This window comes from Zea mays, chromosome 1 (assembly GCF_902167145.1).
Source record: "Zea mays cultivar B73 chromosome 1, Zm-B73-REFERENCE-NAM-5.0, whole genome shotgun sequence".
Taxonomy (NCBI): Eukaryota; Viridiplantae; Streptophyta; class Magnoliopsida; order Poales; family Poaceae; genus Zea; species Zea mays.
In genome coordinates, this window is record NC_050096.1 from 70,688,677 (window position 1) to 70,702,672 (window position 13,996).

The following is a 13,996-nucleotide window of genomic DNA, read 5'->3' on the forward strand; positions in this document are numbered from 1 at the left end:
CTGCTAAAGGAGAAGCATCATCAAAGGTAAAGGTATCATGATTAAAATCATCATACCATCCATCCTCATTGAATAGGCCTTCTTGATGAAGCTCCCTGTGTTGAGGCCTTCGATCTTGTTCGTCTTGAGCAAGATGGCGTACTTCTACAGTGGCTTCGTCAATCTGCCTTTGAAGATCAGCCAGTCGGGCCATCTTCTCCTTCTTCCTTTGTACTTGCTGATGGATTATCTCCATGTTTCTGATTTCTTGGTCCAACTCCTCCTCCTGGAGTGTTGGGCTAGTGGACTTCCTCTTCTGGCTTCGGGCCTCTCGAAGAGAAAGGGTCTCCTGATTTGGGTCCAGTGGCTGTAGTGCGACAGCCCCTGGTGCTGAAGCTTTCTTCGGTGGCATGACGAAGGTCAGTGCTTGCCGAAGGTGGTCGAAAAAGGGTTCACCGGAGGTGGGCGCCAATGTTGGGGACTTGTTCTCAAATGCTATGGATTAAGAACAAGGCAACACAAAATGTTAAAGGTTAAAGTCCTTCGAAGCATTATTTTCCTTAGGATATAATGATCTTCAGACGAAGGTCATGAAGGTCATACCTTCATGATTGCAGTGGATGTTAAAATAGAAGAAGAAACATATGACATATGAAAAATAACACAAATAATTATATCATATTATTCATTCTTCATTATGTAATCATGGAAGGATAAGAACAATATTGAATTACAAAAAGTACCTTTGTCTTGATAAAAGAGTACGATTATGACGCACGAGCGAATACAAGTCAGCGTGAACAGTACGGGGGTACTGTTCATCTATTTATAGGCACGGGATACAGCCCGTGTAAAATTACATCCATGCCCTTTACATTTGCTAATGACTTTAAGGTAATCCACCGAGATCCAAATAGCCTTTTCCCTTTTAAGTCGGTTCCCTTTTCTGCCGTTATGCTGAAGCTCTCTTGCACGTAGCTTCAGCGCTGCGTCAACCTTCGTATTGTTCGTGCTTTTCACACTGTGTGGTTCTGATCCGAGTCCGAAGGCACCTGTTCATATATTACACTCGGAAAACATTGTTAAATCATGTTTTTGAGAACATTCGGAAGACAAAGGCCCCAAACACGTAACTTATTTGTATTTTTGCTATTTGTATCCTACTTTTCTCTCCAAAACTTTTGCTCACTTGCCATCATTGATGGTTTGGATGTCGAGCTGATTTTTTTCTTTTGGGCCCAGGTGGATTGGCTCACTAAAAAGATGTATACCAATAACTTAATGGACATGCCCCAACAAGAAAGGGAATGCCATTACTAGTGAGTTCAGGTCTGGCGCAACTCTGTGTTAATAACTACATATGTTTGGGCTCGACGACTAGGCGTTCAACATGCGTGTATTCTGTCATTTTTTATTTGAACCATCTTTTAAACTATTAGAGAATGATCTTATTGAATGTGCCCTGTTGCTATGTGTTTATATATTGTTCACTAAAGCTTGGAGTACTAACTGAATTTCTTGAACACTACATACGTATAATCGAATAGGGACCATGCCTAACCATAAATTAAGAGCCAGCAAGGTCTGTGGGTATACCGTCAAACAACATTATGCAAAAACAAGCAATGCATATCAATATTATTAGCACCGTAGTTAAAATATGAAAGCTAGACTCTCTCTTTTATATTATAGTTTAGACTTAGTTATCAGATAAAATACCGAAAATCATTCCAACAAAGAAGCTAAAAGGCAAAGAACTTAGGCCTCAGAGATAAAGTGCAGCAATATAGACAAGCAACTGCTAACCTTCAGATAGCACGGGCAATTAAGGCCCTGTTCCAATCCCGCGAGATAAACTTTAGCAGCTTTTTTTTAGCTACTTTTAGCCATTTGTAATCTAAACAGGGGAGCTAATGGTGATAATTAAAGCTAAACTTTAGCACTTCATTTCATATAGCTAAAGTTTAGCAGGAAGCTAAAGTTTATCCCGTGAGATTGAAACGGGGCCTAATTCAAGTCATTGGCCCAAAAGAATAGCTTGGAGTACTGACTGATTTTTTTTCATTTTAGGTTCCACATGTCATAAATTATGATCTCCCAAATAATCATGAGTTCTAACCGTTTTGGGCACAAGGTGAAGTTTGTAATTTATGTTACCAATTATGGCTTCGGTTTATTTTGGCATCCTCTTGGTTTGTCAGTAGTGGATAGATTTGTTGTTACTTATTTGCTTAGCTGGGACAAATCAGCAAGTATACAATTGTGGGTGTGATTACTCAAACAAAATAAAACACTAGCAAAGTATGTGACTGGAGAAAATAAAGAGTCTTGCTTGTCCAATTTTCGTATAGAGGAGACAGGAAACAAAGATTTTGCTCTCTATGCATCCTAGATACCGCTTAGTCGATTTGGCACATGGCAAAAAAATGAGTACAAAGTTGCCCATGCATGTTGTACATTAAGAGCTTAAATGTGTCACATCCAGATTTATTGTAGGGAGCCTAACAGTTGTCAAACTATAACCGTTATATATTCATGTGATATTAGGTTTATTGTGATGATGCTTGTGTTGGCATTGCAGGGTGGGTCGACCAGTTTCGTGTGTTAGGCTGCCAATTGCACCACATGGTAACATGACCCGTGATGAGCGTATGGTAATTTACTTTCACGGCCATCGACAATGTATGGGTTCCTTGCTGATATGCCCCAGCCTAGGCTCCCTGCTGGTATGCCGAGGATCTGTCATCTGTAGCAACCAGAACTGGCCAACATGAAATTTATGCTTTGTGGTTTGCATGAACTTTGATTTGCGGTGCCATTCCCAACGCCTCCTCTTATTTTCCATCTGCTACGCGCTAACGTTCAGGCATATCTTGCCAAACTTTAATGAGTGCTGGTGGAATAGAATTATCTTGGATATCTTAATCTGTGATTGCACATCGAGCGCCGGGCTCGCGCCAGCCTGGACCGCTAGGAACGCAGCTCTCCTGCATTTTTGCTTATGCAGGCGAGCGAGCAAAAAAAAGCTCTAGGCTGCACGCGCAGATGTAAGTAGCCGTCATACACTGCAGCCATCCAAACACGAGCGGAGCACGGTCAACATGACGTCCGCTCGGTCAACGCGACGCCATGGGCCTGGACGCCACCAACCAACCAATCACGTGATCAGTTACCAATACCAAGCACTGAAGGTTGCTACTGATGCTCATATGGAAGAACAAACATCTGAATCGTGAAGTGCTGCTTCCTTGCAGAGGTGAAGGCTTTTCTGTTGGATATTCAGCCCCTTTTAATGAATCAAAAAGAGAGAAAGCTGGCAGATACACTGAATCACAAGTATTCATATTATTTTTAACCCATACCAGCAACTTCCCAAGTGACAGAAAATTCAAGCATTATATTCCATACTAAATACATTAAATGTACAAGGATTGCTTGTTTCATAACAATTCCGTGACTATTGGGGAAGAATTTGTGAGATATTGAGCTCGATAATATAAGTGTTTTTGTTTTCATTTAAGAGTTGCGCACCAACATTTTTATCGAATAATTTATGTTCCTTCTCAACACATGTCACTGATTTAACTGTGAATATCATTATATATATTCCCTCTTTCTTGAATATTCGTCATCAGCTAATTTATTTTTAAACTAAAACGTGATAAATAAAAAAGGAAGGAATAAATATAACGTTGCAACATATAATATACACGTTTAAGTTAGTATATTTTTTTCTTTTATTCCCATTACAACGTGCGCACAAAAAGTGGCACCAAAACTTTGAACGGTGGCCATGCTGGAGCGCTTCCCTGTGGCCAACTGGCCAATGGAGGAGAAATATGAACCAACCAATGACAAGTCGGACCCACTGGATTGACAGCCTCTGACGCCGAAAAAGCCACAGATCGGATCGCGGCGGGCAGAGGCCACCTCCGGATTCGGGCGCTCGGCGTAGCCGCGCAGTGGTGTGTCTGCCTCCCTCCTTGTATCCTCCTCGAATTCGAGCGGCGGCGACGGCGGGAAGGGAGATGGAGGCGGTTAGAGGCGATGGGAGGTGGTGCGTGGTGACTGGCGGCCGCGGGTTCGCCGCGAGGCATCTGGTGACGATGCTGCTCCGCTCCGGCGAGTGGCGGGTGCGCGTGGCCGACCTGGGCCCTGCCATCACGCTCGACCGCGACGAAGAAGAGGGTTTCCTGGGTGCTGCTCTCCGCGAAGGCCAGGCCGTCTACGTGTCCGCCGACCTCCGTGACAAGGCCCAGGTCGCCAGAGGTGCGTGGTCTCCCATTTGCCCCCCTTCCCATGTTGTTAGCCAGGTTGGAATCATAAGGCGACGCGGCGGTGCCCTTTCGTTTCGTGTGTGTGTGGGGGGGGATCTGAAGATCCCTTCTATTGGAGGAAGTGGATGTGTTGGTGTCCACTCTTGGGGGCTGCTTAAGAAATCGGATGAACTAGTGATGCTGGACATTGGGGACACATAATTTGGTTCGCAATATTGCTAATATCTGCCTTATATAATCTTCACTTAGTTCCATATGATTGAGCTAACTTTATGTATAGTGTTGATCCCATTTTTGTGGAACTTCCTATTAGCTTCACACTGTGTACATTCCTGGTTATGAGTTTTGTCTAATGTCTAGTTTATATAGTGGCCTAGTGCTTTATTTCGTCCCAGATATTGCTCCTATGTTGATCTTGTTGAAACTAATGAGTTAATCCACAAAGGGTTCACTGTTGAAACCAATGAGTTCATCCAAAGAGGGTTCACCCGTGTGATGTGGAGGTAAGTGGTGGTACAAAACTAGGATCCAGTTTCTGATATTTCAGCTACGGATTTGATGTTTCTTAATCATTGGCATTAACCCGCCTTAGCCTGTAGGATATAATTGGGTGTCATATACTGATATGAGAAATGCATTAAATTGTTTCTCTGTCTTACAATTTTCTAATGAAAATTTGCTGCTAATAATGGGAAGTTTTGAACCAGCTCAGTATGATATTAAACCATACCAGTAAGTTAATGTTATAACTTATAAGGGTGGACTCAAAGCCGGAGTCTTCCAAATGAGTGAGGTCTAGGAAAGGGATAAGCCGAGCAAGCCCTCCCCGCAAATGTGGAGAGACTGCTTCAAACCCGCGACATAGTGACTCAGTGAGACAACTGTCACCATTGTACCCTAAACCCTTTGATGATCTGTGGTCTCTCAAACTTTTTAATCTTCCATATGATATTGAGTATCATAGAAACATAAGTACATATGTGATGGATTTAATCTTTTTGTTTTTCAATTTTAGTTTCAGAGCTCTCCATGTTAGTTGCAGTTGTCTTCACACTTGTCAAGTTTGTTAATCTTTTGCGAAGTTATGAAATCACTCACTTTATCTCGATGGTAGGCTATAAGTTTTGACTATATGAATTGGTCTAATATGAAATAGATAGTATTTGCATTACTCAATTGATTGATTGATGCATGCAGTCTTTGTGCTTATTCCATTGCATGTGTTTTTCATCTGCAGCTTTTGAAGGGGCAGAAGTAGTTTTCCATATGGCTGCTCCAGATTCATCCATCAACAACTTCCACCTTCATTATGGAGTCAATGTCGATGGTTGGTACTGCTAACTTGTGTGTAGCCAGCTTTGGTTCCTACTTCATAATTAATGACAACACTTAGTTTTGTTTATGAGATAACACCGAATTGAGCCATGTTTACTTATTGCCATTACGTATCACTATATCACTAACAATTAACAAGTAAACCTTGTTTACTGCAATGATTTGCATGTGACATTGTGCAGGAACAAAGAATGTTATTGACACTTGTATCCGTTGCAAGGTGAAGAGACTCATCTATACTAGTTCACCTAGTGTCGTGTTTGATGGAGTTCATGGAATTTTTAATGCAGATGAATCAATGCCTTACCCAGATAAGGTCTGTTTGTATGCATTCCATTTTGATTTGTCAGTGGCTTGCACTTGTTCTATCTTTTCTGACATGATGTTTTCTTACTCCAGTTTAATGATTCATATTCAGAAACGAAAGCGGATGCAGAAAAGCTTGTGATGAGAGCTAATGGTAGGGAAGGGCTTCTTACATGCTGTATACGCCCAAGTAGCATTTTTGGCCCTGGTGATAAGCTAATGGTTCCATCTTTGGTTGCTGCTGCAAGGGCAGGGAAGTCCAAAGTAAGAATAGCTACATGCATGGACTTAAGTATGCTAGTCTAGTAAATGTTGGTGTCTTGGTGATCACACTGCATATTGACAACTCTCATTTATAGATTCATAGTACCATTTATATTTTAATTAGTTGCTGAAATCATTTTTGACAAAAATAATTAAGATCTTGGTGAGCTACATTTTTAGCCTTTATATTTTATAAAAGTTTCATATGAAACTGTTTTTCATTTTAATACTTCCTAAAAAAACATTATTGTCTTCCTATGCAGTACATTATTGGTGATGGGAACAACTACTATGATTTCACCTACGTGGAAAATGTGGCATATGGCCATGTTTGTGCGGAGAAAACTCTATCATCTGAAGATGGTGCAAAGATAGCCGCTGGAAAAGTATGGATTTCACTTACATATAAACTGTGGGGTAACTTTGGATCTTTTGGTCAGCATCTTACATTCGAGATTCACTAATCCTATTTGATATTGCTTTTCCAGACCTATTTCATAACAAATATGGAGCCTATAAAATTCTGGGAGTTCATGTCATTGATTTTAGAAGGTCTTGGATATGAAAGGTATTCATGTTTCACAATGACATCTGTAGAATAATGTAATACCTAGACTTTTGTTATCACTCACCAGCCAAATCTATGACAAATAACTTTCCACATAACTAGAAAGCTCATGCAGTCTTATCTCATATTCACTGAATTCCTCCTGTAGGTTTGGAATATTTGTAATCTTTATTTGAGTTTCATATTAAGCTTAATTGACGTCTAAGTTTTGACAGTGTCAAGATGATTTTCTTTCCCTTCTTCCCTATTGAAAACACAACATTATTTTTGAGCTATGAGAATCTATTTATTAAGGTACAACAACAAAGCCTTTTAGTCCCAAGCAAGTTGAGATAGACTAGTTACAACCTAATAGAAACCACAAGTAAAGGTTCAACACATAGTTGTTCTTTATGCACTCCTATTCAAGGTAAATCTTTCGGTATATTCTATCATTTCAAGTCTCATTTTACTGCCACTTTCTATACCAACTTCAGCTGTCCCCTGCATCTCTTCCTATTACTATTATGACTTAGGATCCCATTACGTCCCAATGCTTATGGAGATCTCCGTTGGACATGCCCAAACCACCTCAACTGATGTTGGACAAGCTTTTCTTCAGTTGGTGCTACCCGTAGCGTATCACATATATCATCATCCCGAACTTGATCCCTTCATGTATGGTCAAAAATCCAACACAACATACGCGGTTTTGCAACACTTATCTATCAAGCATGTCGTCTTTTTGTAGGCCAAAATTCTTTTTGAAGGACAAGCCAGGTGTAGTGGTGAGAACTGTCTCACTAAGTCACCATGTTGTGTGTTCGAAGCAGCCTCTCTGCATTTACGGGGGAAGGCTTGCCTCGACTCTTCCTTCTCCTAGACCCCACTCACGCGAGAGCCTGATTTGTCTTTTTTTAGCTTCTGTGTTACCCTCTTGTCACATAGATGGTCATATGTTTGACGCCATTTCATCCACATTACTTTGATTCTATGGTTAACATCTTCATCATTCATCAATATCTCTGTCTCTATATCATTGATCCTAAATACTGAAAGGTATCCTTACTAGCACTACTGAACCTTCTACACTAATATGTGTAGTAGTGTCAAACTCACATCTCATTGTTGGGAGAATAGAAACCCTAACCCTAACTAGGGTTGGGCATCTATATTAATAGATTAAATAATATATGGATTGGGCCTAAGCCCGTTACTGTTAAGACACACACATGTCTAACAACCCCCGTAGTCGTGACTCTAGGCCTTACAGATGTTGAGACTGGACCAAAACTTTGAGAACAATGTAGAGGGGAGCCCCTTGGTGAAGATATCGACGAACTGTGAAGTGGTCGGTATGCGGAGGACATACATCATCGACGGCAACAGGCTCACAAACGAAGTAGAGGTCGATCCCCATGTGCTTTGTGCGTGAAAGAAATGAGATAGGCTAGGGAATGTATCAAATGTATGATGGAGGGGAAAAGTCCAGAGGTAGTGAGCGAAGTTATCTAGGATGACCAAATAGTATTGGTTGCCGGAAAGGCTCGGTATCGGGGATGTCCAAATGTCACAGTGGGCGAGATCAAAGGGGCGAGCGGTGCGGGACATGGAAGAGGTGAAGGGTCAGTGAGTGTGGCAACCAAGCTGACAAGCATGATAAGGCGAGGCAATGTTGCCGCTGGGGCAGGGAATGGTCGAGGTGAGAGTCTAGAAAGGACATCGTGGCTGGGGTGGCCAAGTCAACGGTGCCAAGTGGAGGCAGAGGTAGTGGTGGCGAGGGCGTAGGGTTTGGCAACACAAGATGAGGGTGGTGGGGCAGGAAAGCGAATAGAATATAGGGGCCAGAGTTGTCGCATCGGACGACCACAACACGAGTGGTAAGATGCCATATGGTGAGCCCCTAGGTATCGAACTCTATAGAATAGTGGTTGTCAGTGGTGAAGCGACAAATCGAGAGAAGATTTTGTATGATGTTGGGGGCAACAAGGATTTTGTTGAGGTCAAAGGACCATGAAGAACCGTGTCGCCTACTGAGGTGACAGGCGGAGTCGACCCATTACTGACAATGATGGAAGAAGGGAAGGTGAGGCTGTGGGGATGAGGTAAAGAGAATACCGATATCAGGAGTTGTGTGATACGAGGCACCAGAATTAGCAACCCAGTCGGTGGGAGTAGGAGTGGGCTGTAATGACATGGGGTACGGGGAGAGAGCCAGGGGAGGCACCCCCACAGAGCCATCGAGGAGGGCGCTGAGGCCGCCAGTGGCTAGCATGCTAACGGTGAGCACGGGTGGTGGACAATCTCAGCACTGTGGAACACAAACAGCCCAATAGCATGGTGGCCCTCCTAAGGGTGGACGAAGGCCGGAGGGTGGTAGAGATCGACGTAGTCACAAAGAACAGGGTTCATGGCCCGATCAAAGGCCACGAACGTGGCCCAGAGAAGCTGGTCGTTGTGAAGGGAGAGACACACACGGTTGGGAGGCACGTGGATCGTGGCATGGCAAAGGACATGCATCGAGGGAGGAGGGAAGATATCGGTGCCACAGGCCACCCATGTCCCCATGTCGCCGGAGAAAGGGGATGGCTGAAAGCGGCGTATTGGGCCATGAAGGAGTAGGGGGGCCTGAGGAGGATACGACCATCAGTAGAGACCTCGGCGGGGCAGGCTACACGTGGGGGTAAGAACGTTCAACACAGAGGAGTGTGGCACAGGTGCGCGACTATAGAGATCGTTGCCAACAGACGTGGGGAGGAGTGGGGCTACTGCTATAGGGGAGGGGAGCCTGGTCCACGCTCCATGCAGGGGAGGCAAAGGAGACAGCGACGATGTGGGCACGGTCATAGGGTTGCGCTTGTCGGTGCTCTGCGCTGCTGGGGAATGGGAAGCTGCACGTGCCGGAGTTTGAGGAGGGGAAGTCGGCACCGTAGGAGCTGGCCGACGCAAGGCTCGCACGCGGGGAGGAAAGTGCGTCTATGTTGCCGGAAGTAGAGAAAATGAGCGCATCGACCAAGCTAGTCATGGGGAGGAGACCTATGGGCTATGGGCGCTGTCGTGGCTGTCGAGGGGGGGAGCAGATGGGCATCGCGGGTGCCACCACGGGCAGGGGGTGAGGCACGCGTTGTGGAGGGCGGGCGGACTGAGTGTGAAGAGGGTGGCAGTTGCTGGAAGAAGAGAAAACCTATCGGATACCATGTTGTGAGAATAGAGACCCTAATCCTAACTAGGGTTGGGCTACTATATTAATAGATGAAATAGTATATGGGAGGCACACACACGTCTAACACTCATATATTCCATTTTAGTTCTACCGAGTTTAAAACCTTTGGACTCTATAGTCTCTCTCTATAATTCCAATTTTCTATTTACTCCTGCATGGCTTTCATCAACTAGCAAATTGGTTCATGGAGATCCTTGTTATTTCTCTCAGACGATGCTCAATAACCAATTTTTTTATTAAGATCTGGAGATACAAACCATTTTAGCACTCTCTAAGCTCATGTATAGATTGCTCGGTCTTATGATTACATATGCTACTGAAGCATTTTAGCTGTTTCTGATATCTGATGTTTACCTTTTGCACTTAACTTTACTGTGCCTTTTCATGTTAAGCATTAACCTACATGGTACAACCTACGAAAAGAATGAGGATGGGGAATCTAAATCTGTTTCATGTCTATACCAGCAGGCCAGAAACCAGTGTACTAATGTGTTTGAACTTCATTACAGGCCTTCAGTAAAAATACCAGTCTCTGTTATGATGCCGGTGGCTCATGTTGTAGAATGGACTTACCAGAAATTTGCCAAGTATGGAATGAAAGTTCCTCAGCTGACCCCTTCAAGGATCAGGCTGCTTTCATGTAACAGGACATTCAGTTGCTCAAGAGCAAAGGAGCAGCTTGGTTATGAACCTCTCGTGTCCCTTAAGGTTCTTATCTATATCCTTTAATTTCATTAATGATCTTTCTTGACACGATGTATTTTGTGTTTGATGGGGTTGGGTCAGTTATTTCGGTACTATTTTGCAATAAGTAATTGATGGCCTATTTTAAATTAAGGATGGAGTGAAGAGAACAGTAGAGTCGTACTCCCATCTACAAGCTCAGAATCATAGGAGTATATCAAAGGCTTCAATTTTCCTCGGGAATGGAAATCGTATGAAACTGCCTTCATCCCTTGTGCCCACACATACCCTGTATATTCATAGTACTTTTGTACTTCATTTGAAATCCTTACCAATTTATCTATTCATATGCAGTTGCAAAAACAGTACTTTGGGAAGATGCGAAGCAAACTGTGACAGTGCTTCTACTGTTGGCTGTTATCTACTACCACTTATTTACATGTGGTTACACCTTCATCACAGCGATGGCAAAGCTTTTGTCACTAACTGCTCTGTTCTTATTCATTCATGGCATGCTGCCATCAAATCTGTACAGTCCTTTATTATCCCTTTTCATTTGTTGTATTTACCTACTATCAAATGATTAACTGGTATTTTGATCTTTTTTCCATCTTTTCCATCATTCCATTTTGTTGAGTGTCCTAATTTACTATATATTTGGTAATACTTTGCAGGTTCGGTCACAAGGTTGAGAAACTCGAGGCCTCTAATTTTCACATCACCCAGGCACAGGCTCATCATATTGCTAATTCCATTAGTTCGAATTGGAACTCTTTAGTCAGTGCGCTAAGATCTCTTTGTAGAGGAAATGATTGGCTATTGTTTCTCAAGGCATGCTAAGCCCTGCTTCTGTCTGATACTTTCATTAGATTAGAATTTTTGTTACATGCTTTACAAGTCAATTTCCAAATGCCATGTGAAGCATTAGTCATTGTTCGTATACTTTTTATGTTAAAACATCATTGTCCGTTTTTGCTAGGTTTCACTATCTCTGCTGGTTGTCAGCATCCTTAGTTCCATGTCTTCTCAGGCTGCATTTAAAATAGGTAATGAAAATCTGTCATTCTTCACTTAGACCCGTGATATAAGCAACATGAACACATGACTGATGGTGTGCGAAATTCTTGTCAACGACAGGTACTGCTCTGGTTTTCACAGGCTTCAAAGCGTATGAGAAATGGGAGGACAGCATTGATAGTATGGTGGGCGACGCCTGTACCATTCTTCTGCACTTTGGTTCTGCCAAGGAATCATCTAGCTAGAAACAAACGTAGGTGTAGCTTGCAGACTGCCAGTTACTTTGTTTACTGATATTATCTTCAGCTCCAGCTGTTTCTGGGTTTCGTTGACCTAAATTTTCTTCTGTATTCATCTGATGGTGTTGTAGAATTGCCTAGCGGCACATATGCAAGTTTTGGACTCTTTTCCTCTTGATAGTTGATGTACAATATGAAATTGTACATTTTCCCCCTTTCCCCTCGGAGTGGTTCTCTTCCCATCAACGGTGACAATAGGCTCTAGTAAAGATCGAATTGGATTATGATTGGACTCTATTTCTATTCATTTTTGAACTAAAATTTATTTAGAGTCCAAAGAAATTGTGAAGAAACATTTGGATCGCGATCCATTACCACCCTTACTTCTCATATTGTTTGACATATGGATGCTGAATGCATCTTGCAATAACTTCCCCAGATGGATGGGTGCATTGTTGAATGCATCTTACTGTTATTGTTATTGTTGTTGTTGTTGTTGTTGCATAAGTGTCACGACAAGCAATTTGTTGCACATTTAGATAGGCTGATTACGTTGGGGTACTGTAAGGCCTTGTTTGGGAAATACGGTAATAAGCCATCCTGGCCATTTAGCACTGGCGGGGCAATACCTGCATTAATTTTCCCCATCTGGTGCTGCAAGGTGGGGTTTGGGCGCCCTGTGGCCATTTGGAAACTGTCGAGTATTCTCCAAACAAAACAGGTTAACATATATGCCAAACGTTTGTCTTGTGCAACAAAGGCAAACGGACTGTCCAATTTAGTTTATAAATAGAAGAACAAACTACAAGCAAACTGTCCAAATGTTTTAGTAGGACCAGCTTTCCAAAAACAGAGCATGCTGACAAGTTGACTACAATCAAATACAAGATACTAGGATTCAGACACAAGAGGATGTAGTTCATGAGACATGGCTAGTGGCTTCTTCTAGATGGCTTAATTTCATGTGGATATGCGCAGAAAACTGGCATCAAATTAATGAAAAATGAGGAGCAATCAATAAAATAAGACGACACGCTATAACTCTGCGAAGTTAACTCACCCTACAAGGTACACCATTGATTTCTTCCGAACATGTTGTTCCACCTATTTTAGGAAATCATTTCATGTTGTGTCCCTATATTTTTTATAAAAAATGTAAAATAGGATATTGTTGGAGCTACTTTTTTATGTATTGCGCCCTATATTTTAAGATAGGACACTGATTTAAGACAATGTCGGAAATGCTAGGCGTGTTTCGCCACATCCAAATGCTTCTTTTTTTTGCATGTTATCTACAGCAGCGTAGTTTGCTTCATTATTGATAATACTCTTATTAATCAGAAATTGATACGCGCACAATGAAAATGAAGAAACATAGTTATCTAGGATCTTGTTTGGATGTAGTCAATTCATATGTGTTGAGATGGACCAGAGTGAAACTTGAACTAAAATTTTCCTCAATCTTTGGGTGTTCTAAAGATGATTCTAGGGGGCCTCGGTCTTCGTAAACCAAGTGCTTCTGGTTTATTGTTGAAATTCTTACAAGTTGAATACCCCAATCCTTTTAGTGGAATTGAATTTGAATGAGTTGGAGGAAATATTCGAAGAATGGACTCTCGTTGCTATTTATTCTCTCTAGAGCTCATCAAGTGCACATGATTCATTCCATTGATCATCCATAATCTTATCAACAAAAGGTTGAAATAACCATAGCCATGCAAACATCAAAGTCTTACTTATGGCAGTCATGTCACTCAAATATTTGTGTGATGATCTATCTATCTTGGTGATGGTATGTTTCCTTGGCATAATTTAAATTGTTGCAAATTTTATCATGCCTTGACCAAGATATAGAATGAACTCCTTTATACACTTAAGCCAATTCAAGTGAATTTCATAAGTAATTTGAGTACCTAATGCACACATTAAGGGAGAGCCTGTTCTATGTCTTGTTTCTTTGATGTCCATTTGTTCTAGTGAATTTGTGTAGTTCCTGGAAGAGAATAAGTTTCTTTTGGGTATGCTACAACTAACTCAATCCAAGTTGGTAAAACTATCCCTCATTTTTATTTGGATTGCAACTTTATATCTTAAGTATCTACTCTCCATAATATAACTTAAGTTC

General features: G+C 42.0%; 1 protein-coding gene across 1 annotated transcript; it reads left to right on the forward strand.

Moving 5' to 3' along the window:
* Nucleotides 1-3,913: 3,913 nt before the first annotated feature.
* Nucleotides 3,914-11,970, forward strand: LOC100283692 (sterol-4-alpha-carboxylate 3-dehydrogenase, decarboxylating). Its single transcript, NM_001156593.1, is given in 12 exon segments — nucleotides 3,914-4,248; nucleotides 5,494-5,583; nucleotides 5,774-5,907; nucleotides 5,991-6,161; nucleotides 6,425-6,547; nucleotides 6,650-6,729; nucleotides 10,441-10,639; nucleotides 10,770-10,866; nucleotides 10,970-11,144; nucleotides 11,290-11,446; nucleotides 11,595-11,661; nucleotides 11,753-11,970. Coding segments are annotated over 12 exon segments (1,659 nt in total). The 5' UTR covers nucleotides 3,914-4,007; the 3' UTR covers nucleotides 11,878-11,970.
* Nucleotides 11,971-13,996: the final 2,026 nt, after the last annotated feature.